Source organism: Felis catus, chromosome X, assembly GCF_018350175.1.
Source record: "Felis catus isolate Fca126 chromosome X, F.catus_Fca126_mat1.0, whole genome shotgun sequence".
Taxonomy (NCBI): domain Eukaryota; kingdom Metazoa; phylum Chordata; class Mammalia; order Carnivora; family Felidae; genus Felis; species Felis catus.
The window spans coordinates 66,499,076-66,525,881 of NC_058386.1; the positions used below are offsets into that span (position 1 = coordinate 66,499,076).

A 26,806-nucleotide genomic window follows, 5' to 3' on the forward strand; every position below is an offset into this window, starting at 1 on the left:
TACCCCTTCAAATCAATGGTTTTGTATCCTTTTGTATCCTTTGTGTAAATGCCTAGTAGTGCAATTGCTGGGCTGTAAGGTAGTTCTATCTTCAACTTTCTGAGGAAACACCATCCTGTTTTCCAGAGTGGCTACATCAGTTTGCATTCCCACCAACAGTGCAAAAGTGTTCCCCTTTCTCCACATCCTTGCCAACGTCTGTTGTTACCTGTGTTATTGATGTTAGCCATTTGGAAAAGTGTGGTGTAGCATCGCATGGTTTTGATTCCTATTCCCTGATGATGAGTGATGTTGAGCATCTTTTCATGTGTCTGTTAGCCATCTATGTCTTTGGAAAAATGTCTACTCTTGTCTTCTGCCCATTTCTTATCTGGATTACTTATATTTTTTGGGTGTGCATAACTTTTTGATAACTTCTTTATAGAATGTGGATACTAATCCTTTAACATGTCATTTGCAAATATCTTCTCCCATTCCAGAGGTGGCCTTTTGTTTTGTTGATTGTTTCCTGTGCTGTGCTGAAGCTGTTCATCTTGTCAAAATTTCCCAATAGTTCATTTTTGCATTTGTTTCCCTTGCCTCAAGAGACATGTTAGTAAGAACTTGCTACAGCAGAGATCAAAGAGGTTGCTGCCTGTGTTCTCCTCTAGGATTTTGGTGGTTTCCTGTCTGACATTTTTTTTTTTTTTTGGCATCCATTAGTATGATCGATGATTCTCCATCCCCTGACTTTCAATCTGGAGGTGACTTTAGGTCCAAAATGAGTCTCTTTTAAGCAGCATATTATATGAGTCTTGTTTTTTTTTTTTTATCCATGCTGATATCCTATGTATTTGGGGCATTTATTCCATTTACGTCGATAGTAATTATTGATAGATAAGAATTAAGTGCCATTGTATTACCTGTAAATTCGCTGTTCCTGGAGATTTTTCTCTGTTTCTTTCTAGTCTTTGTTGCTTTTGGTCTTTTTTTCCCACTCAAAGAGTCCGCTTTAATATTTCTTGCAGGACTGGTTTAGTGGTCACCAACTCCCTGGGAAATTCATTATCTGTCCTTCTTTTCTGAATGACAACCTTGCTGGATAAAGTATTCTTGGCTGCATATTTTCCCATTAAGCACATTGAATATATAATGCCACTCCCTTCTGGCCTGCCAGGTTTTTTGTGTCGAGATCTACTAAACTTATTTGTCTTCCTTGTAGGTTGGGTATTTCTTTTCTCTTACTGGAAATCCTTTCAGGATTTTTTTTTTCCTAAGATTTTTTTAATGTTTATTTATTTTTGAGAGAGAGAAAACATGTGCATGTGAGCGAGGTGGAGCAGAGAGAGAGGGACAGAGGATCCAAAGCAGGCTTCTTGCTGACAGCAGAGAGCCCAATGTGGGGCTCGAACCCATGAACAGCGAGATCATGACCTGAGCTGAAGTCAGACATTCAACCAACTAAGCCACTCAGGTGCCCCCAGGATTCTTTACTTATCTCTGTATTTGGTTAGCAGTTATTTTCCCAGGAAGATCCAGAGAGGGTGACCAAGGACATACTTTTTACATGTATGGAAGGTAATTGGACAAAGAATTGCCTACCAACTGAGCCTGGAGAACTTAAATAGTCATATAAGCAACTTCTAGATTTTTAAACATTTAATAATATACATTTCTTTGTAAAGATTGTTGAAAATTCCTTTAAAAAGGCAAAAAATATATATTGAAATAATCATATGTTTGTGTAACACTACTTAAAATCCTTGACCTTGGGGGTACCTGGGTGACTTAGTTGGTTTAGCATCTGACTCCTGATTTCAGCTCAGGTCATGATCCCAGAGTCATGGGATTGAGTCAGCAGGCTCAGCATGGAGCCTGCTTAAGCTTCTCTTTCTCTCTCTCTCTCTCTCTCCTGGGGTGCCTGGATGGTTCAGTTGGTTAAGCCTCTGACTTTGGCTCAGGTCATGATCTCATTGTTTGAGCCCTACATCGGGCTCTATGCTGACAGCTCAGAGCATGGAGCCTGCTTTGGATTCTGTGTCTCCCTCTCTCTCTGCCCCTCCCATGCTCACACTGTCTCTCTCTCTCTCAAAAATAAATAAACGTTAAAAAGAATGTTTTTAATTGTCTCTCTCCCTCTGCTGCTCCACCCCACTTGAGTGCTCTCTCTCTCTCTCTCAAATAAAATAAAATAAAATAAAATAAAATAAAATATTCTTTACCTTGATTAGACTGTAACTGAGGGTGGCTGTATTTTTTTTTCAGTGTGTAAAAAAAATAAAGTCAGGCCTATTTGTCTGATTATATTACATTAATAAACCATGCTGTTTAATTATACAAAAATTTCATTGTTTTGATAGCTGACTCTGTGATCTAAAAGTATGATAGAATTATTTGTGAAAGCCACTCGGATATTGTGTGTGTACAAAGATTTGCTATGTCCTATTATCATGCATTTAATAGAATGGTAATTTTTAAGGGTAAATAGATTGAATTTGAGTAAGTTATAGGGGGCATTTTGTACCATTTCCATGAATTTGAACAACATGCAAAAATATTGTGTTTTTTTCCACATTTTATGGTGGACAATGGAGATATTCTCTTATTTGAATGTCATTAGCAATAGACCAAACCTTCCCTAAATCATTCTATTTTGTTCCTTCTTTTTCTGTTGTCACCACAATACTACTCTCTAGTTTGAAAAAGCCATTGCCTTAAAATATTCTTACTGTACTGAGACAGAATTTGGTCACAGCAAAGAGATGTTTTACCTGATTGAAAATGCAGTAGTACATATGCAAAAGCAGTTACCTTTACCTTTGGAAAGGTACAGGGAAGTGGAGAAATCAGTTTCTTTCAACCTAGAGTTATTAGGAATTGCATTCATGAGAATTTGCATGTGTCTTTTTATTTGGGAGTATTATTGGTCTTCTTCATAGAATGATTTTGGGGGCTTACAGAGATTAATTCAGTGACTTCGTTACTCATTGTTTCACATTTTTTTTTGGTCTATTTCCTTTTTTAAAATTTTTTTAACATTTATTTATTATTGAGAGACAGAGAGACACAGAGCATGAGCAGGGGAGGGGTAGAGAGAAGGAAGACACAGAATCTGAAGTAGGCTCCAGGCTCTAAGCTGTCAGCACAGAGCCTGATGTGGGGCTTGAGATCACGAACTGTGAGATCATGACTTGAACCAAAGTCAGTCGCCTAACCAACTGAGCCACCCAGGCGCCCCATGGCCTTCCCCTTTTAAAGGAATTAAATGTTGGTGGACTTTTATAGTGAACACTAGCTAAGTGTCATGGGTATAGCGTTCGTGGTTCAAATTGACTTAACCTTGGAATTTTTTCTACTGCTTCAGATTTATCTGTCATTTGGGAGTGGTAATTATTTCACATTTGGAGCAGTTTAATAGATACCAGATAAAGTAACTAATATAAGAAAAAGAGCAGTTTTATAATTTGGCAGGTAATTTTTTTTAAGTAAGTTCTCTGCCCAACATGGGGCTTGAACTCATGACCCCAATATCAAGAGTCACATGCTCTACCCACTGCATCAGCCATGCATCCTTGGCGGGATGTTTTGAATGAAAATTTACTCTAAAACTCAAGAAATGTATTGTTTGGCAATATATAACCGTCAGACAACTTTCTATTAGACTCTCTTACATTAGAAGGACATTTTTATGGATATTATCAGATAAAATTTCTTACTTTGACACTTTTTCTATACACACTTCTGGAATTTTACTGTGATGCAGTAAACAGTTTCATCTTTTTAAGGTTTTTTTTAGGAAGAACTTTAAAGTCTGAGTGGCCCCTCAAACATTTGCTGGGTGTGTGTGCTTAACAGCCCATCTTGCTTCTCAGCGCCCCAGCAAATGAGTGAAGGAAGTCATTAGACGTTTTGAATGTTGAGGTGTCATCCCAGCACTTTACAAAGCATTTGTTTGGTAGTGACTACCTAGTGACTACACTATTTGCTTTAAACACCTATTTATCATCCTCATGTGCAATTTCTATTGATATTGATAGCTGCTTATCAAAAAGTTACATTGAATGGTGCAAATACAATATTCATAAGTTTGATTCTAGAGCCTGGCTCTTCATCTGCATTCCCTTACTATATAGCTCTGGAAAGACTGTATTGTAATAGGGTTGATGTACTATGGTGTAATTCATTGTTTTTAATAACTTGAGAACAAGGGTTCTTTACGAATATTTAAAATAGGTAGCTACCATTTCTTGAGAGTTTACATTTATTTATTTATTTATTTATTTATTTTCTCACTTGTTACACATTTATAGAACACCTGCTATAGGTAAGATATGATAATGGGTACTGGATAACATGATGAGCAAGATAGACAAGGTTCCATCCATGAAAGAGCTTATTGTTTACAATCCAGCCTATTTTATTGTAGGCAGTATGAGAGGTACATTGCTTCTCTCATCTATATTTGTTTCTATAATCATTTTTGGAAGTGAATGCTATTGCTCTCACCTCATAAATGAGGAATTTGAGACTCAGAAAATTTAATTAATTTGCTTAGTCACACAGATAAGAAATGTAGGATACAAATTCAAACCCAAGTCAGTCAGGTTTTGTATTAATTTTCTATGCTATGTAACAAAGTACTATCATTTTAGTAGCTAAAAACAGTACACATTTACTATATCACAGTGTCAGTGCATCAAGGAATCTGGCATAACTTAGCTGGGTTCTCTACAAGGCCTAAATCAAGGTGTCAACCAGGACTGGTTTGTCATCTAGAGGCTCCACTGTGGAAGAATCCACTTTTAAGCTCATGGTTGATGGCAGAATTAATTTCCTTGAGGCTGGAGTACTCATGACAGCTTGCTTTTTCATATGTAACAAAGGAGAGAGAAACTCTAGTGTGGGTTAGCAAGAAAGGTCAAGCCTTACAATATCATCACTAGAGTTACATTCCATCACATTTGCCATATTCTGTTAATTGGAAGCAAGAAACAGTTCATTTCCATACTCCGGGGGAAGGGATTATACAAGGGAGTGAATCCTAGGAGGTAAGGATAATGGAGCCCCATGACAGTGTGTTTGCCACAAGTTCCATAATCTATTGTCTTTGCATTATACTATTCTGCCTTTATTAAGAGGTCTATATACATAAATTGATTTTTGAAATATTTTTTAACGTGTGTAAAGCATTATAACACCACTAAAAAAGTTTGGCAAGGGAATCCCCATAATCTCATGATCCCAACACCACTCAGTCTCCTGAGCAAGTTGTAAAGAGATAGCACTCCTACTATCTGTATAAGAGGTAATAATAATTGTGTTTGAATTCCTATCTGATATTTAAAAAACACAGTTTTCCTTGTCACAAGTTGGATTCATAGCAAATACATGATTCTTTAGACTTCTTTTTTCACTGTTTATATCATAAATGTTTTTCCTTGTTGCTACATAATCATACAGTGGTCAGTTTCAATTGTACTCAGCAATCTTTTGAATGATCACACCATTGTTTACTTAACCAAGTCCAAATAGTTTGATGCAGGCGATTTTTAATCTTCCACTGCTAAAAAAATAAATAAATGACAACAACAATAAAAACACACCAAAACATTGCATAAACTCTTTAGGCACAAGTTCTATCCTCTTTTGCATTATTTACTTAAACTAGGAATTCAGAAGTGATATTACTGGATCAAGGGACATGAATGTTTCCATGGCTTTTGATGCACACTCTCAAAATGCTTCTAATTTTATTTGACTTTAACTGAATTAATCAGCCTTCAAAATTGTAAAGGCATATAATTCTAATTGAAATTCTATGATCACTGGACAGACAGTATCTTAACTGTAGCTATTACTGCTGTAGTGGTTTTGGTAGGGCAAAGGGGAAATTATCTTTTCTTTATGGCCATGGACCAGATCTCAAGATGTTGTTCTATCCTGGAGTTCAAGTGAGGAAAAGGATTTCCTCAGGACTTATCCTTAGTACCAAAGGATGTCACTTACATGGATATTTTTCTTGGTCATAGTGCAATACAGTGCCTTCCCCTACAATGGGGCAGAAGCTATTCACATGAGATACTTCAGAAATCTACATTAGTTTCTGTACAGGGACAGATTTAATTAATTTATTTCTTCAGATGCAATACCCTGTTGTTGAATGTGTCTATGTTGGCAGCACATTTCACAGTAGCTTTTCTTATAGTTGAAAAGGAAAAGAATAAAAAGATGGAGCTAATGTAGTACCCAGTATATTGGCTCATATTTGTCATCTGCTACAGTAATAAGAACAGATTATTTAATTTTTTATGATTCAAGTACTGATAGTTTGGAGTTGGTGGTTACAGCTCCCCCCCTTTTTTTTAAGTATCTGTTGTGAGCTAGAGAATTTAGCTACCATATTTGGTTTTCATATGCCTGCCCTGTGACCTTACATTAGCCTGTTGGAGGATTTCTGTGTTTTTGCTTATCCTTATATGGCAAGGCTGCCTGGAGAATCTGTCTGACCAGAATTAGAAGCCCTGTAGCATTTGCAGGAAGTGTGGCTTTAGGAAGAAGCCGTCATTTGTGTAATTAAGTTTCCTTACGGCCAGAATTTGTTGCATAAAGAGATGGTGAGTTAGAGAACATTTTTGCTAACTATAAAATACCTCTTCATATGCCAAATTTCCTTTATTCTAATAAAATTCCCCTAAAGAAGATTGAAATCTCTTTGTACTGAGCTTGATAATGATAAGTGGTTGGAGCAGGGAAGTGGAGGCTGGAATAGATTGATAGTTTATTGTTATAGTTTATTGTTAAATTCTTAGTGCAAACTTAGTCTGAATTATTTTGGAACATAAGATCCACATATGTTAAACTCGCACTTGTCACAAATATTTAGCTTTGATATTTGATTATAACAATGTGATTTGTGTCAAGCAAAGTTTTTGCTTTAATGGCATTCCCAAAGCAGCCAGAACAGTCTAAAATACCTGTTACCCTATTTCACCCTTAGCACTAATTTCCTGTAGCTACCTATGGCCACAAGTCACTGACACTTTTGTGGAAGCACTCGGAATGTTCTTAACTTCACACTTTATTTGTTCAAATATGTGACAGTTTTAAATGGAGAACTTTATATATATATATATATATATATATATATATATATATATATATATAAAGGCACTGGGTTCATATGAATAACAGCTTCTTCACTGTAACTTTGTCTTATCAAGTCTTAAAGTTCCGTAACGGCTTTACTACTTGTGCCATGTTTGTTTCATTATCACAGAACTTCAGAGTGGGAAAGGATTAAAAGGATTATCTAGAAAACTCTACCCTGTGTATAAAACCTTTGAAACAATCAATGGTTTTATTGCTTTTACTTTAGGCCAAGCTTTGGAAGTAAGAATGATACAAAATATATGAACCATCTCTTCACTCAAAGAGCCATCAAGTTGACAGTATAATTAGTATGAGATAACAAGTGTGGTAGTGCATTATTTTGTTATTCATCATGCTTAGTATTTAAGTGGTGCTTTTCACTCATACAAATCTTGGGCAAGTGTGTGCTTTGAAGAAAGTTTCTAATCCATTTGAGCATTAGTTCCTTCATCTGTGAATATGGACTGAAAATAATAGCAGCTGCTTCATAACACTGTTGTGGAAACAAAATAAGATAAGCATGTGAAAAAAAGATAAGGATGTAAAGGTCTTAGTATAATGCCTGGCCCATAAAAAACCTTAATAAGTAATAATTATTATATTAAACTTTGGAGTTAGATTACACTTGGTGCAATGCAGACAGGAACCTAGTTCATATAAAATTCTGCAGCCCATTGTTAGAAAACCCTAAAGTGAAGTCTGTCCTTTTGTTTCCCCTTATTACCCCAGGCCTAATACACCCACTTCCATCTAGCAGAAAGAGGCCAGACTTTGATAAAGGGCTCGCTAGTTTCCATTGCTTAAATTATCTGCTAGTATGGAATTTATAATCCTATGATTATAATTTATAAATTTCTTGAGACCATAAATAATATCTATTTTATTTTATTTTTACTTGTATCAGGGTAAGAACAATGGCCTTGAGGCCCAGTATGTACTTAGAAACTACATTATTTTTTTATAATTTTTTTATTTGAGTATGGTTGACACATAATGTTACAGTATTTTCAGGTGTACAACATAGTGATTCAACTTCTGTGTACATTATCCTATGCTCACCAGAAGTGTAACTACCATGCTTGATTGAAGGGTAGCCCCTAACATTACCTAGGCAGGGATCCAGCACTAATCTTTTTCAAGCAGCAAAGGATCCTAATGTTGGATTTGGGTATTCTTTTTTTTTTAATTTTTTTTTCAACGTTTATTTATTTTTGGGACAGAGAGAGACAGAGCATGAATGGGGGAGGGGCAGAGAGAGAGGGAGACACAGAATTGGAAACAGGCTCCAGGCTCTGAGCCATCAGCCCAGAGCCCGACGCGGGGCTCGAACTCCCGGACCGCGAGATGGTGACCTGGTTGAAGTCGGACGCTTAACCGACTGCGCCACCCAGGCGCCCCGGATTTGGGTATTCTAGTTACTTTTTGTTCATAATGATGTGGAGATTGATTAAATTGTGTGCATACTCATTTGGACGATAATGGAAGCAAAATTATAGTCCAGTAAGTAGAATTTAGCATTAAATTATATAGTAAGAACACATCAAAAAGTGTTGGTCTTTGTAAGAGATTGTTAACCTTGTATAATTTTTTTTAAATCTATTTAAGATGTCATGAAGATGGATATGGAATTGTAGTGTACTAATTTAAGCTTTGGAGTTAGAGATATCTAAGTTTGCATGCCAGCTCTGCCAGGCACTAGCTTTGTGACTTTGAGTAAATTTACTTCTTTTTTTTTGGGGGGGGTGCAGCAACGCTTTATTAAACATAGAAAACAGACAGAAAAAGATCAGTTTCAAAGGTGGGTGTTGGTTACCCAGGGCCAGGACATCTCTCATAGTGATTTGTTTCTTTTTTTCAAAAATGTTTATTTTTTGAGAGAGAGAGAGAGAGAGAGAGAGAGAGAGAGAGAGAGAGCAGAGGAGAGGAGAGGCAGAGAGAGGAAGAAAGAAAAGCCCAAGCAGGCTCTGTGCTGTCAGTGCAGAGTTGGACGTGGGGCTTGATCTCACAAAGTGTGAGATCATGACCTGAGTTGAAATAAAGAGTCAGATGCTTAACTGACTGAACCCACCAGGCACCCCTCTTTGTGAATTTCCTTATGCATATCCCTTTCATGCCATAGTGGAAGGAACACTGTCCTCTCCCTAAGGAAGACAGTTGTAACAGTGGGGGTGACCAGGTATCATGTAAAGTACGTGCTTTAAGAAAAGACAAAAGAATACTCAATGAGCATGAAACAAGAAAGATATCCACGCAAGGTGGTCATTCAAGCACAGGCTATTTGGGATCTTTATCTCATAAGTGTTCCAGCCCCAAGGCCCATTCTAATGTGGCTGAGTAAAGGTAAAAAGACTGTGCATGTGAGATAGTCATTTGGATTAAAAAAAAAAGGTACAATTGGAGATGTAAAGTTAGACTGGAAACCCTATGAAAAATATTCTCTTAAATAAGCTTTTAGTAATGTGAAAATATACATTCTCTGAGAAAAGATAAAATTTTCACTGCTGTGATGTTACAATTCCAGGGGTAAAACGAAGTCATTTTTATTGTTTGTAACAAGAATTGGAATATCAAACATTTCTAGCTGTTGTCTGTCAAATCTGCACTCATTTTCTTCTTAATGTGTGTTTCTAAAATAGTACTGTCAGTATCTCTTTTTGAATACAAAATAATGTCGTAGTCTGAAGGTGAATATAAGGTCATTTTATTTTTTTTAAGTTTATTTATTTATTTTGAGAGAAAGAGACAGAGGCCAAAGGAGAGGGGTAGAGAGAATAGCAAGCAGGCTTCATAGTGTAAGCACAGAGCCCAATGGATACAGGGTTGGAACTCATGAACCGTGAGATCATCACCTGAGCCAAAACCAAGAATCGGACACTTAACTGACTAAGCCACCCAGGCACCCCTCTTGGGGACTGATTTATAGAAACACCCCAAGTTCTTTTATTTTTTAGTTTACCTCTTCAAGTTCCCATTAGCCCAATCCCCACTGCTGTCCCACTTCTTTTTTATTCTGTACCTTTCTATAAAATTTAGAAGTGAATTTGTAATCCATGCTGGTGAGAGTTTACATGCTACATGGATAAGTTCAGATTTGCCCGAGTCTTTTTTTGAAGCTACTATTTATTGACAACAATTTCACCACGTGGAGTACTGGGTGTTTATAGTAATTATGTCTTTTTTTCCCCCATTTATTTATGTATTTATGTATTTATTTATTTTTAATTTTTTAAATTTATTTTTTTATTTTTTTAAATTCACATCAAAATTAGTTAGCATATACTGAAACAATGATTTCAGAAGTAGATTCCTTAATGCCTCTTACCCATTTAGCCCATCCCCCTGCCCACAACCCCTTCAGCAAACTCAGTTTGTTCTCCATATTTATGAGTCTCTTCTGTTTTGTCCCCCTGCCTGTTTTTATATTATTTTTGTTTAACTTCCCTTATGTTCATCTGTTTTGTCTCTTAAAGTCCTCATTTGAGTGAAGTCATATGATTTTTGTCTTTCTCTGATTGACTAATTTCACTTAGCATAATACCCTCCAGTTCCATCCACATAGTTGCAAATGGCAAGATTTCATTCTTTTTGATTGCCAAGTAATACTCCATTGTAATATATACCACATCTTCTTTATCCATTCATCCATTGATGGATATTTGGGCTCTTTCCATACTTTGGCTATTGTTGATAGTGCTGCTATAACCATGGGGGTGCATGTGCTCCTTCAAAACAGCACACCTGTATCGTGTGGATAAATGCCTAGTAGTGCAATTGCTGGGTCATAGGGTAGTTCTATTTTTAGTTTTTTTGAGTAACCTCCATACTGTTTTCCAGAGTGGCTGCACCAGCTCGCATTCCCAGCAACAATGCAAAAGAGACCCTCTTTCTCTGCATCCTCGCCAACATCTGTTGTGGCCTGTTGTTAATGTTAGCCATTCTGACAAGTGTAAGGTGGTATCTCATTGTGGTTTTGAGTTGTATTTCCCTGATGATGAGTGATGGTGAGCATTTTTTCATGTGTTGGCTGGCCATCTGGATGTCTTCTTTGGAGAAGTTTCTATTCATGTCTTTTGCCCATTTCTTCATTGGATTCTTTGTTTTTTGGGTGTTGAGTTTGATAAGTTCTTTGTAGATTTTGGATACTAACCCTTTATCTGATATGTCATTTGCAAATATCTTCTCCCATTCTATCAGTTGCCTTTTAATTTTGCTGATTGTTTCCTTCGCTGTGCAGAAGCTTTTTATTTTGATGAGATCCCAGTAGTTCATTTTTGCTTTTGTTTCCCTTGCCTCCAGAGATGCGTTGAGTAAGAAGCTACTGAGGCCAAGGTCAAAGAGGTTGTTGCCTGCTTTCTCCTCGAGGATTTTGATGGCTTCCTGTATTACATTGAGGTCTTCCATCCATTTTGAGTTTATTTTTGTGTATGGTGTAAGAAAGTGGTCCAGGTTCATTCTTCTGCATGTCGCTGTCCAGTTTTCCCAGCACCACTTGCTGAAGAGACTGTCTTTATTCCATTGGATATTCTTTCCTGCTTTGTCAAAGATTAGTTGCCATACGTGTGTGGGTCCATTTCTGGGTTCTCTATTCTGTTCCATTGATCTGAGTGTCTGTTCTTGTGCCAGTACCATACTGTCTTGAGGATTACAGCTTTGTAGTATAGCTTGAAGTCTGGGATTGTGATGCCTCCTGCTTTGGTTTTCTTTTTCAAGATTGCTTTGGCTATTCGGGGTCTTTGTGGTTCCATACAAATTTTAGGATTATTTGTTTTAGCTCTGTGAAGAATGCTGGTGTTACTTTGATAGGGATTGGATTCAATATGTAGATTGCTTTGGGGAATACCAACATTTTCACAATATTTGTTCTTCCTATCCAGGAGCATGGAATCTTTTTCCTTTTCTTAGTGTCTTCAATTTCTTTCATAAGCTTTCTATAGTTTTCAGCATATAGACGTTTCACCACTTGGGTTAGATTTATTCCTAGGTATTTTATGGTTTTTGGTGCAACTGTAAATGGGATTGATTCCTTGATTTCTCTTTTTATTGCTTCATTGCTGGTGTATAGGAATGCAACTGATTTCTGTTCATTGATTTTATATCCTGAAACTTTGCTGAATTCGTGGATCAGATCTAGCAGATTTTTGGTGGAATCTTTTGGGTTTTCCATATAGAGTATCATGTCATCGACAAAGAGTGAAAGTTTGACCTCTTCCTGGACAATTTGGATGCCTTTTATTTCTTTGTGTCGTCTGATTGCAGAGGCTAAGACTTCTAATACTATGTTGAATAACAGTGGTGAGAGTGAACATCCCTGTCTTGTTCCTGGCCTTAGGGGGAAAGATTTCAGTTTTTCCCCATTGAGGATGATATTAGCATTGGGTTGTTCATATGTGGCTTTTATGATCTCGAGGTATGATGCTTCTATCCCTACTTTCTTGTGGGTTTTTATTGAGAAAGGTTGCTGTATTCTGTCAAACGCTTTCTCTGCATCTATTGAGAGGATAATATGGTTCTTGTCCTTTCTTTTATTTTTTTTTATTTAAAAAAAACTTTTTTTTAACGTTTATTTATTTTTGAGACAGAGAGAGACAGAGCATGAACGGGGGCGGGTCAGAGAGACAGAGACACAGAATCTGAAACAGGCTCCAGGCTCTGAGCTGGCAGCACAGAGCCCCACGCGGGGCTCAAACTCATGGACCGTGAGATCATGACCTGAGCTGAAGTTGGCTGCTTAATGGACTGAGCCACCCAGGCGCCCCTGTCCTTTCTTTTATTAATGTGATGAATCACGTTAATTGTTTTGCAGATATTGAACCAGCCCTGCAGCCCAGGTATAAATCCCACTTGGTCATAGTGAATAATTTTTTTAATGTATTGTCAGATCCGGTTGGCTAATATCTTGTTGAGGATTTTTGCATCCATGTTCATCAGGGAAATTGATCTATAGTTCTACTTTTCAGTGGGGTCTCTGGTTTTGGAATCAAGGTAATGCTGGCTTCATAGAAAGAGTTTGGAAGTTTTCCTTACATTTCTATTTTTTGGAACAGCTTCAAGAGAATAGGTTTTAACTCTTTCTTAAATATTTGGTAGAATTCCTCTGGAAAGCCATCTGGCCCTGGACTCTTGTTTCTTGACAGATTTTTGATTACTAATTCAATTTCCTTATTGGTTATGGGTCTGTTCAAATTTTCTATTTCTTCCTGTTTCTCTTTTGGTAGTGTATATGTTTCTAGGAATTTATCCATTTCTTCCAGATTACCCATTTTATTGGCATATAATTGCTCATAATATTTTCTTACTATTTTTTTTTAATTTCTGTTTTGTTGGTTGTGATCTCTCCTCTTCAATCTTAACTTTATTTATTTGGGTCCTTTCCTTTTTCTTTTTGATCAAACTGGCTAGTGGTTTATCAGTTTTGTTAATTCATTCAAAGAACCAGCTTCTGGTTTCATCGATCTGTTCTACTGTTTTATTGGTTTCAATAGCATTAATTTCTGTTCTAATCTTTATTATTTCCTGTCTTCTGCTGGTTTGGGGTTTTATTTGCTGTTCTTTTTCCAGTTCCTTAAGGCATAAGGTTAGGTTGTATATCTGAGATCTTTCTTCCTTCTTTAGGAAGGGCTGGATTGCTATATACTTTCCTCTTATGACCGCCTTTGCTGCATCCCAGAGGTTTAGGGTTGTGGTGTTATCATTTTCATTGACTTCAATACACTTTTTAATGCCTTCTTTAACATCTTGGTTAGTCTATTCATTCTTTAGTAGGATGTTCTTCAGTCTCCAAGTATTTGTTACCTTTCCACATTTTTTCTTGTGGTTGATTTCAAGTTTCATAGTGTTGTGGTCTGAAAATATGCACGGTATGATCTCAATCTTTTTGTACTTAGGGCTGATTTGTGTCCCAGTATATGGTCTATTCTGGAGAACGTTCCATGTGCACTGGAGAAGAATGTGTATTCTGCTGCTTTAGGATGAAATGTTCTGAGTATATCTGTTAAGTCCATCTGGTCCAATGTGTCATTCAAAGCCATTGTTCCTTTGTTGATTTTTTGATGAGATGATCTGTCTACTGCTGTGAATGGAGTGTTGAAGTCTCCTACTATTATGGTATTATTGTCGATGAGTTTCTTTATGTTTGTGATTAATTGATTTATATATTTGGGTTCTTTCACATTTGGCACATAAATGTTCACAATTGGTAGGTCTTCTTGATCTATAGACCCCTTGATTATGATATAATGCCCTTCTGCATCTCTTGATACAGTCTTTATTTTAAAGTCTAGATTGTCTAATATAAGTATGGCTACTCTGGCTTTCTTTTGTTGACCATTAGCATGATAGATGGTTCTCCATCCGCTTACTTTCAATATGAAGGTGTCTTTAGGTCTAACGTGGGTCTCTTGTAAACAGCATATAGATGTATCTTGTTTCTTTTATCCATTCTGTTACCCTATGTCTTTTGGTTGGAGCATTAAGTCCATTGACGTTTAGTGTGAGTACTGAAAGATACGAATTTATTGCCATTATACTTGTAGAGTTGGAGTTTCTGGTGGTGTTCTGTGATCCTTTCTAATCTTTTGTTGCTTTTGATATATATTGTTTGCTATTGAGATATATATATATATATATATATATATATATATATATATTCATCTTTTCTCCCCTCTCCCCTCAGAGACTCCTTCATAAAATTTCTTGCAGGGCTGGTTTAGTGTTAATAAACTCCTTTAATTTTTGTTTGTCTGGGAAACTTTTTCTCTCTCCTATTTTGAATGACAGCCTTGCTGGATAAAGAATTCTTGGCTTCATATTTTTCTGATTCAGCACACTGAATATATACCACCACTCCTTTCTGGCCTGCCAAGTTTCTGTGGATACGTCTGCTGCAAACCTGATCTGTCTTCCCTTGTAGGTTAGGGACTTTTTTTCCCTTGCTGCTTTCATGATTCTCTCCTTGCCTGAGTATTTTGTGAATTTGACTATGATATGCCTTGTTGATGGTTGGTTTTTGTTGAATCTAATGCAAGTCCCCTGTGGTTCCTGGATTTTGATGTCTGTCTTTCTGCAGGTTAACAAAGTTTTCCAGTATGGTTTGCTCACATAACCCTTCTACCCCTATTTCTCTCTCTTCCTCCTCTGGAACCCCTATGATTCTGATGTTGTTCCTTTTTAATGAGTCACTGATATCTCTAATTCTTAAATAGTGCTCTTTTGCCTTAATCTCTCTCTTTTTTTCTTCTTCGTTTTCTCTATAAGTTGTCCTCTTTATCACTGATTCTCTGTTCTGCCTCATCCATCCTTGCCACCGCTGCATCCATCCGTGATTGCAGCTCAGTTATAGCATGTTTAATATCATTCTGGCTTTTTTTCCCTTCTTTTATCTCTGAAGTAAGGGATTCTAATCTGTTTACAACTCCAGCTAGTATTCTTATTATCGCGATTCTAAATTCTGGTTCAGACATCTTGCTTCTATCTCTGTTGGTTAAATCCCTGGCTGTCGTTTCTTCGTGCTCTTTCTTTTGGGGTGAATTCCTTTGTTTTGCCATTTTGAAGGAATAAAAGGAATCAATGAGGTAGAAATATTGAAATAAAATTAAAATTAAAAAAATATTGAAATTAAAAATTAAAAAAACACACACAGATACAAATCAAAAAGATTATTCTAGATCCTAGGTGTGTTTTGGTCTGGGTGTTGAAAGTGGTCTGACAGATTAGAGGGAAAAAAAGGGGGGTGGAGAAAAAAAAAAGGAAATCGTTTGAGAATTTGAAAAAATGGTTACACTAAAGTAGACTAAAATTGATGATGTGGGTAAAATAGAATTTGAAAAAAATATACACAAAAGTATAGAATATAGTAGAAAAAAATTAAAGAAAAATATTTTTAATAAAAAATATACACAAAAGTATAGAATATAGTAGAAAAAAATTAAAGAAAAATATTTTTAATAAAAATTAAAAAGAAATATGAATTTTTTCATTTTCTGTATTTAAGAAAAAAGAAAAGAAACGAACAAGAGAAAAAAGATAAAGAAAAAAGAAAATAAATGAAAAAGATAAAAAAGAAAAAGAAAAGAAAAAAAGGAAATCATTTGAAAATTTGAAAAAGTGAATACACCTTAGTAGACTAAAATAGAATGATGGGAGTAAGATAGAATTTGAAAAAAATTTACATAAAAGCAAAAAATACAGTAATAAAATTTAAATAAAAATATATTTAAAAGAAATTGAAAGTAAAAATGAAGCTTTTATCTTTCTGCATTCAAGAAAAAGAAAAGAAATGAAAAAGAGTAAAAAAGAAAAGGAAAAAAAAAGGAAATTGTTTGAAAATTTGAAAAGGTGAGTACCCTGAAGTAGACTAAATTAAAATGATGGAAGTAAAGTAGAATTTGACAAAATTTACACAAAAGTAAAAAATATAGTAATAAAAATTAAAGACAGATATTTTTAATAAAAATTGAAAATAAAAATGAGTTTTTTCTCTTTCTGCTGAATTCTGTGGTTCAGGTTGTGCAGATTGTTGTCTTAATCTTCCAATAAGTTTTCTAGATGTGTAAGATGGTTTAGTGTTGGCCTGGCTGTATTTCATGGACAGGAGACACACCGAAAGCTTCCATGCTGTTCCACCTTCTTGGCTCCTCCTACTTAACTTCTTTTAACTTCAGTATTCTAATCCATAAAGTGGAGGTAGTATCTTCCTTATAGCATATTATAAATATTAAGTGAAGGAGTGCCTGGGTGGCTCAATAGGTTGAGCATCCAACTTCAGCTCGGGTCATGATGTCACAGCTCATGGGCTCAAGCCCCACATTGGGCTCTGTGCTGACAGCTCAGAGCCTGGAGCTTGCTTTGGATTCTATGTCTCCCTCTATCTCTGCTCCTCCCCCACTCATGTCTTTCTCAAAAATAAGTAAAAAGCGTTAAAATTTTTTTAAATATTAAATGAAATAACATGTAAAAGACATACTTTGGCTGCTGTCACTTAATGGGCCTTTTATAAATGGTAATTGTGATTGATTGAAATAAATAATAAGACAATATATATCTCCTAGTCTTGTCTGAAAACAACCACAATTTGAAATTCCTGTGAATTTGGGAATAATTAACAAATACCTTCTAATAACCCAAAGTATCTCTCTATGCTAGATGAACCATAATTTCTGTGAGCCCAGATATTCTAAATCTTGTGAAGCTTATGAGATTCAATCCTGACTGGAACAAAAGTACAAACGGTGTGGGGAATAAGCTTAGGAATCCCCTGGGCTTACACCAATGGGTTGACAAGGCATAAAGAAATACAAAGTCATAAAATTGCTCACACCCGATTTTGGGTAAACCAAATTGGCACCCCAAGAATAGGGGGGTGCAAAGACACCCCAAGAATAGGGAGGCACAAAGGTGCCAGGAATAAGGAGGTGCAAAGGCACCCCAAAATAGGGAGGGGGTGCAGAGCCCCCAAGAGTAGAGAGAGAAAGGCAAAGGCCTGAAATAGAAACAGTGCAAAGATGCCCAATACATAGGAATAATATTAGAAATTCAGAGTGAAAGCACCCCAAATTTAGTACTATAGCAGAAAGCTGCTTTCATAGGAGAATAGGGCCAGGTTAGGTAAGTTGGTGAAATTGGACTATGGACTACTGCACTGCAGGCAAAGCAGGCCAGAGCAGAGATGATTAACAAAAGAAAAGTGTCTTGTCAACCTTGAGGTTATTCCCCTTATCTTTCTCATCCCATAGGCTAGCAAAGATAAACAGAGGTTCTGACTCACTTCTGCTGTAAACAAGAAATTACTTTGGAGTTAAAAGGTTATTGGTATCCTCTTCAGTACATAAAAGCATTTGCAAGTGGACACTGGCACAGTCCAAAAATTTAAATCAATCTTTTGAAAAGAGCAAACACCCCTCACTTCCACCCAAAGAATGTGAAGTTATTTCAGTCCACATGTCAGGGTTGAGAATCAAGGTATCCTTCCCTCCAAAGACACAAAGCAGGGCCACTGAACAATTGTTACTTGGAAGAAACAGTTGCTCTCCTGCTAGCCTCAGTTTCTTGTCTGTCATGTCAAGAATCAAGTTTCTTTTATTTTTTTAATATGATATTTATTACAAAATTGGTTTCCATTACACACTCAGTGCTCATCCCAACAGGTGCTCTCCTCAATGCCCATCACCCACTTTCTCCTCCCTCCCCCACAACAACCCTCATTTTATTTATTAGACTCCACCACAAGTCTGCTAGAACTGATACATGAATTCAGCAAAGTCACAGGATACAAAATCAATGTACAGAAATCAGTTGCATTCTTATACACTAATAATGAAGCAACAGAAAGACAAATAAAGAAACTGATTCCATTCATAATTGCACCAAGAATCATAAAATACCTAGGAGTAAACTTAACCAAAGAGGTAAAAGATCTGAAAACTTTAGAAATGTTGAAAACTATAGAAAGCTTATGAAGGAAATTGAAGAAGACACAAAGAAATGGAAAAACTTTCTGTGCTCATGGATTGGAAGAATAAATATTGTTAAAATGTCAATACTACCCAAAGCTATCTATACATTCAATGCAATCCCAATCAAAATTGCACCAGCATTCTTCTCAAAGCTAGAACAAGCAATCCTAAAATTTGTATGGATCCACCAAAGGCCCCGAATAGCCAAAGTAATATTGAGGAAGGAGACCAAAGCAGGAGGCATCACAATCCCAGCCTTTAGCCTCTACTACATGAAGTCATAGGGTATACATGAATTCAGTAGAATCGCAGGATACAAAATTATACAGAAATCTATTGCATTTCTATACACTAATAATTAAGCAGCAAAAAGAGAAATTAAGGAATCAACCCCAATTACAATGGCAACATAAACAATAAGATGTCTAGAAATAAACCCAACCAAAGTGGTGAAAGACCTGTATTCTGGACTCTAAAACATTGACGAAAGAAATTGAAGATGACACAAGGAAATGAAAGACATTCCATACTGATGGATTGCAAGAGCAAACATTATTAAAATGTCTATTTTACCAAAAGCAATCTACACATTTAATGAAATCCCCATCAAAATGCCAATAGCATTTTTCTAAGAGCTAGAATAAACAATCTGAAAATTTGTATGAAACCACAAAAGATCCTGAATAGCAAAGCAATCTTGAAAAAGAAAAGCAAAGCTGGAGGAATCACAATTCTAGGCTACAAGTTATATTACAAAGGTGTAGTGACCAAAACAGTATGATATTGGCACAAAAATAGACACATAGATCAATAGAACAGAATAGAAAAAAACAGAAATAAACCCACAATTATATGGGCAATTAATCTTCGACAAAGTAGGAGAGAATATCCCATTGGAAAAAGACAGTCTCTTCAACAAAAGGTTTTTTGTGAAAACTTGTCAGTTATGTGCAACAGTGAAACTGGACCTCTTTCTTTTCCCATACCCAAAAATAAATTCAAAATGGATTAAAGACCTAAATGTGAGACCTGAAACCATAAAAATCCTGGAAGAGAGCACAGACAGTGATATCTCTGACCTCGGTCATAGCAACATTTTTCTGGATATATATCTTGAGGCAAGGGAAACAAAGGCAAAAATAGACTGTTAGGACTACATGAAAACAAAAAGCTTCTGCACAGTGAAGGAAACAGTAAAAAAAACTAAAAGGCAACCTTCTGAATGGGAAAAGATATTTACAAATGACATATCCAATAAAGGGTTAGTATCCAAAATATATAAAAAACTGATGCAACTCAACACCCCCCAAAATAAAATAATCCAATTAAAAACTGGGCAGAAAACATGAACAGACATTTCTCCAAAGAAGACAGATAGTTGGCCAATAGATGCATGAAAAGATGCTCAACATCACTGTCAGAGAAATGCAAATCAAGACCGCAATCAGTTGTCACCTCACACCTGTCAGAATGTCTGAAATGAAAAACACAAGAAACGAGTGTTGGTGAGGTTGTGGAGAAAAGGAAACACTTTTGCACTGTTGGTGGAAATGCAATCTGGTGCAGCTACTGGGGAAAACAGTTCCTCAAAAATGTATAAATAGAATTACCCTATGGTCCCGTAATCACACTACTATTTACCCCCAAAATACAAAAGTGCTAATTAAAAAGGATAAGTGCACCCCCTATGTTTATTCCATTATGGTATACGGTAGCCAAATTATGGAAGCAGCCCAAGTATGCATTAATAGATAAATGAATGAAAAAAAGTGGTATATATACATAATTGAACATTATTCAGTCATAAAAAAGAATTAAATCTTGTCATTTGCAAGGACATGGAGCTAGAAAGTATTATGCTAAGCAAAATATGTCAGTTAGAGAAAGGCAAATACCCTCTGATTTCACTCATATGTGGAATTTAAGAAACAAGACAGTTGTGCAAAGGAAGAAAAGAAGAGAAAGACAAAGAGACAGACTCTTGACTATAAAGAACAAACTGATGGTTACCAGAGGGGAGGTGGGGGGCGAGAATGGGTGATATAGGTAATGGGGATTAAGGAATGCACTTGTGATGAGCACTGGGTGATGTATGGAATTGTTGAATCACCTGAAACTAATATGACACTGTTAAATACACTGGGATTAAAATAAAAAGTTAATTAAAAAAAAAGAACTGGAAAAATGCTAGCAGGTATATATTTTTAAGAATTATTCTGTCATGAGAAAGATCTAAAATCACTTAGAAGTTATAATAATTATGGACTTTTTAATTTAAAAATACAAAAATAAAAATTAAAGATAAAATTTAAAGCAAAAAAAGGACATAATCTCAAGTCATTTGGAAAGATTTTCTATGAGGCTGAAACTAAGAATAGCTTGTAGATAATCAGAAAGCAAAGCTTCCCACTACTCGGTTTTGATTTAACTGCACTTTAGGTTATTGATATGCATTAGCTAGCCTCACTTCTGCATCATTAGATGTGGGAGTTTTCTTTAGATAAAGAAAAAAATAGGTTTATACACGGATTTGTAGACTTAAAGCTATTCAATCCACTTGTGAGACATCATTAACAACAAAATAATAAAGAAGAAAAGCTACATATCGTCTGTGAAACCACAAATCTTGATCCGTGTCTGAATTAATTTCAGCTAGTTCACAAACACTGGCTTTTAATTTGAAAAATAAAAACAACAAAATCTTTTTTTCAACAATATAGTTTCTTTGTCCTTTGGGTTCTAGATTAAGAAGAAACAGCAAGATGTGCTTGGTTTTTTAGAAGCTAACAAAATAGGATTTGAAGAAAAAGACATTGCAGCCAATGAAGAGAATCGAAAGTGGATGAGAGAAAATGTACCTGAAAACAATCGACCAGCCACAGGGTACCCCCTGCCACCTCAGATTTTCAACGAAAGCCAGTACCGTGGGGTAAGAAACCAATTTAAACTCTTGTTTTATCGAAATGGATCGCCTCACATCCATCCTATCCCCTTCACTACACCCCCAAATTTGCATACAGCCATTTATCCTGTTCATCTCTTCATCCAACCTAGGCAGCTAGGATATTTCTACTAGGAAGCAGATGGATGAGTAATCCATCCCTACCTCACAACTTTCCTGTAAATGCATAAATACAGACCTTGGGCACATAGTTTCCTTTCCCCTTTTTTAAAGATTTTATTTTTAAGTAATGTCTACACCCATCCTGTGGCTCAGACTTACAACCCTGAGATCAAGAGTTGCATGCTGTACCGACTGAGCTAGGAAGGTGCCCTGCCTTTCCATTTCTTCATCTGAATTCTATCTAGAGCAATTGTGTTGTTTCTGTCCTGTCCATGAAGAAGTTTCTGAAAGAAGTCAGCTGCTTTACTTATTTAGATTAAAAGTAGTTAAAAAAGAGTAATATCTTATTTCTTACTTGAATCTAGTAATACTTTTATTTTGGTATTATTTAAAATATATATTTTTTTAATTTGAGAGAGAGAGAGGGAGAGAGAGAATCCCAAGCAGGCTCTGCACTGTCAGCACAGAGTTGGATGTGGGGCTCCATCTCATGAACTGTGAGATCATGACCTGAATGGAAATCGAGAGTTGGACACTCAGCTGACTGAGCCACCCAGGTGCCCCTTATTTTGATATTATTAATGAATTTTCATAAAATCTTAAGTTAGCTAATTGAAATCATGTAAGTAACAAGGGAAACAAAAATGGAGTTTTCGCTTTGTGACTGGTGTTTTCAAGTATGCCATCTTTAGTTCATTTAAACCCTAGAGTAGTTTCCTTTATTCTTTTAGTAACATCTGTCGTCTCTGGCAATTTTAGATACTATGGCAAGTGCAAGTATAAACAAAACAGTCTTTTAAGGAGCTGGTTGGGAGTGAGATGTCGGAAGAATCACACACACCTGAAACAATTGGAATGTGGTTATAAATATATGTCCATGTGATGACACAGTACAGAAAGCATATGTGAGGGCTATAGGAATTTCTAGTAAAGAATTGTTTGCACTGCTATGTCCTCAGAATTAGCATGACTGAGAGAAAAATGTATTAGAGCCAGCAATCCAAATCTTCTACTTGATAGGTTTATATGGAAGTAAGAAGGACACTTTTGGGTGGGGATCTTTTTTATGTGCCAATTCAGAAAATCTAGGGGAGGAACCATGGAAAAATTGAGAACTTTATTGGCATAAAATATTTTCTCTGTGAATTCAATTTGTTCAGTTCTGAGGAGCATCCTGGAGATTTCATCTGTTGCTGCTAATGGGGCCAATGTGTAAAGACATACTCTGCAGATAAGGAAAAGACAATTGGCTCTTCATTTAGATAGTGAAACCTCAGTGCCTCTATAATGGAAATTTCTGCAAATTATTGAATATCAGGAGCTGGAAGAGGCCTCAGAGGCCATCCAGTGCAATCTAAGCCAGCATATATTCTCTTAACTTTTTTGAGTCAGAAATTTTAACTTATTTAACTTTGAAAACAAGCACATTTTAGGTTATAAGGGTAATGTTTGAGAAGCATTTACCTGGTTTATTTCTCCCTCAGAAGCCACACTGTAAAGGAATGGAGTATGTTATAGAAATAAGGTATCACTGAGAAATAAGGAGATGGAAAGGAAGGGGCAGGAGGTGAGACTTGATCAAATAAATATTTGTTAATGGAAAGAGAATCCAACTTTTACTGAATGCCTGCTATATACTAGACACTAAGTTAGGAATTTAATAACAATAAGAATTAAAATTTATCCCTATACAGACTCATATGGAGAAGAATATATAGTAACTATTCATAGAAAACATATGTATGATATGTCAGCTATTGTGCCACATGCTTTATGTGTATTATATTAATTAGTTCTCATACTAATCCCATGAGGTAGGTATTGTTATTCCTGTATTATAGATGAAGAAATTGAGGCTTAGAAGAAGGCTAACTGACTTGCTAAACCATACAGCTAGGATTTAAGCCTAAATCTGTTTTATTCTAAACCTCTTACCTTTGCTGTTGAAACACTGTGTATTTCATTTTCCTATTTATGCAAAGATACCATTTTTGTTCTTTTTTCCATTCTGTATTATGGGGGAGGTTGACCTCAGTAAATTACATTTCCCAATCTCCATTGGTGACTGGCTACCTATTAGGTTTGGTCAATAATAGGAGATACTGGTTGGTAGAGTGGAAGACAGAGGAAAAACCAAGGTATTCCTCTCTTTCTTGCTTCTGGAAGTGTCCATGACAGTGGCTATGTCTCCTTTGTGGTACTACATGTCTCAGCTCCTGGGTTTTGTAATATCTTCTCTACTCTTTCCTTTAACCTTGTAGCTGTGGTAGTAGCTTCTTGCTGTGGTTAATCTTTGGGTTTCCTTATCATTTCCTGTTTGCCTTTCCTCTATCACCCTCTCTCTCTGCCCCTCCCCCGCTCACTTGCATTCTCTATCTCTCTCTCTCAAATAAATAAAACATTAAAAAAGAATTAAAAATATTCTGTTTACTCTTGTATTCTTAGCACCAAAAAAATGATTGGCATGTAGTAGGTGCTTAATAAATATTTTCAGAATAAATTAATTAATATGGGTTAATTGAGAAACTGGTAATGTTCTTTTGTCTTAGAGTTAGAAACCTGTTTGGGCTTGCAAAGTCCAAGGCCAAAAAAAGATAATATACTTTGATCCAGGGCAACCTGGGTGGCTCAGTCTGTTAAGTGTCTGACTCTTGATTTTGGCTCAGGTCATGATCTCACAGTTTGTGGGATCAAGCTCCGCATTAGGCTCCATGCTGACAGTGTGGAGCCTGCTTGAGATTTTCTCTCCCTCTCTCTCTGCCCCTCCTGCATAAAAATAAATAAACATCTAAAAAATATATATACTTTGATCCCAAAACACTTGAACTAGAGTTGCATTTCTTGATCAGTAGAGTACAATTTTATGATCAGATTTAAATATAGTTGAAGACCTACTTTCTTTCACATGAACTTAAAGACTGATAAGAATTTTTTTTGTTACTTTGAACAAGAGGTAAGAAATACCTCTTCTACAACTGTTGGACTCTTTCAACTAACATTTTGTTTACTTCCAAGTGGTTGAGTTTAGAAATGATGTATATTGTGTGTATATTGTTTACCTTGAGTGCTTTAAAGGTAATGTGTCTCAGTATGAAATTGTTTGTTAGTATCCAATTAGTTTCACTTTAGAATAGTGAGCTCAAAGAGTGAGCTCATAGGATATTGTTCATATGTGCCTACTGTGTAGGGTTTATTCCTTTGTCAGCATCTAGGGTACATGATAAGGTGCTTTGAGTCAATCCTTGGGAGATTCCAGTAGGGCTAATCAATTCTGACTGTGAAAAGAATCCCTAAATAAGAGAGAGAAATTCTGATGTTTCTTGGGGCAAGGTTCCAATTTAAGATCATCCATTTCTTGAGAGATCCTCCAAGTATCAGGAACTATACATATATCTAAAATTTATATCTCCAGATCCTCCAAGTACCAGGAATTACACATACACATATAGAAAACTATAATTGATAATCTGTTGGTGAGAAAGTCTCTAGAGAAACCAGAAAATTATGAGTGCTCTTCACCTCCAATAAATCAGCCAAAATGCCAGACTTATTTCTGTGTGTTTTAAATTAAACAAAGTAAGGCCAGTTATAGGCAGTAGGTTTCCAAGTTTTCTAAGTAGGTTTGCTATTGATTATATGTCATAGTCAAATTTAGGCAATTCTATTTGTTACTTGTAAAGCATGCTTAGTGGCTTAGAGGATGACAGTGGGATGCCCAACCAAATTCAGTCATGTGAGGCTTTTCATGGATCCCTGAATTGAAACTTTTTTGTGGTCCATTTGCTCTTCTGGTCATATTTCATGAAAATCTCATTCCCTCCTTCCAAAAACAGCACAGATTTATTACTCTTATGGTCTTGGGCATATATAGCTAATATTCAGTCTACTGAAGGTTCTGAGGATATCTCTATCTTAATAAATAATGAAAGAGAAATAATGGGGAATGGAAGTAATAGCCTCCTACTAGAAATAAGCAACCTCTTGCTGGCAAATAGTTGGCTGCTTTAGCTGTGGAGAAAACTACTTGGCCTGAGGCAGATTTAAATCCTATGTGATATTAAATAATCCGTTTTGAAATTTCTGCCCCACAAAATAGCATATATTCTAACTCACATTAAATGGGATCTAACATGCCTTGATTCTTTACTACATTTCCCAGGGTCCTAGCACTATGGAAATTCGATAACCTATATGCCCCCCCCAAAAAGGTTCACCAATCAGTTAGTTATGAATAAATTTGCTCTTTTATTTCCTTTGTTGGTTACATATTGCTTATTCTCCTTTCCTTCTTTTCATTAAGGACTATGATGCCTTCTTTGAAGCCAGAGAAAATAATGCAGTGTATGCCTTTTTAGGCTTGACAGCTCCACCTGGTTCAAAGGTATGATTCCTTTTTTTCCTTGCTTTATTAGCCATTTTATTGCTGCTGGCTTTTTTAGTCCATGAGATGTCTACCCTTATTATGTATTCAGATTAAGCTAGAGGCAGTGTAACATGGCTGAAAGGAAATGCTCCTTTTTTGCATGCATTTAATTCCTGGTAGGGCAGACATGTGCATAATCAAATACATAAAGTATGTGAGTGGGAGGTAGGTGGAGTGACTTCCCATCAAGTTACCCAAAGCAGTAGATTTCTCATTGACCCATTCATAAATAACTGGTTACCAACTTTAAAGACTCCATTATTTCAGCTGTCATGAATGGTTTTACATCAACAGAACACATCTTACTCATAGTAATCTTCTTGGCAGCATCTATTGTCTTTGTGTGAGAGTAAATGCTGGAGTCACCCATTCAAATTAACTAAGAGCATTGGGGCGCCTGGGTGGCTCAGTCGGTGGGGCCACCCACTTTGGCTCAGGTCGTGATCTCACGGTTCGTGGGTTCGAGCCCCGCATCGGGGTCTGTGCTGACAGCTCAGAGCCTGGAGTCTGCTTCAGATTCTGTGTCTCCTTCTCTCTCTGCCCCTCCCCTACTCGCGCTCTCTCTCCCTCTGTCTCAAAAATAAATAAACATTTAAAAAATTACATAAAAATTAAGAGCATTTGAGTTTCTAAACTGGTCACTAAATTGCTGGCTAAATTTGGGACTTTCTCCCTGCCAACAACAAGTAATTTTTCAAATGGCAGTGTTTCCAGGGGAGATCATATAAAGAAAAGAATCAA

General features: G+C 36.2%; 1 protein-coding gene across 3 annotated transcripts in view; it reads left to right on the forward strand.

Moving 5' to 3' along the window:
- SH3BGRL (SH3 domain binding glutamate rich protein like) overlaps positions 1–26,806 on the forward strand; it is an 86,668-nt gene that overhangs the window by 50,490 nt on the left and 9,372 nt on the right. For 2 of the 3 annotated variants that reach the window (XM_011291813.4, XM_045050650.1), the window contains exons 2-3: positions 21,322–21,507; positions 25,943–26,023. In XM_011291813.4, the coding sequence (XP_011290115.1) occupies positions 21,322–21,507; positions 25,943–26,023 (267 nt within the window). Of the gene's footprint in view, positions 1–6,488; positions 6,594–21,321; positions 21,508–25,942; positions 26,024–26,806 lie in introns of those variants that run through there. The other variant, XM_019824031.3, reaches the window with a different exon arrangement.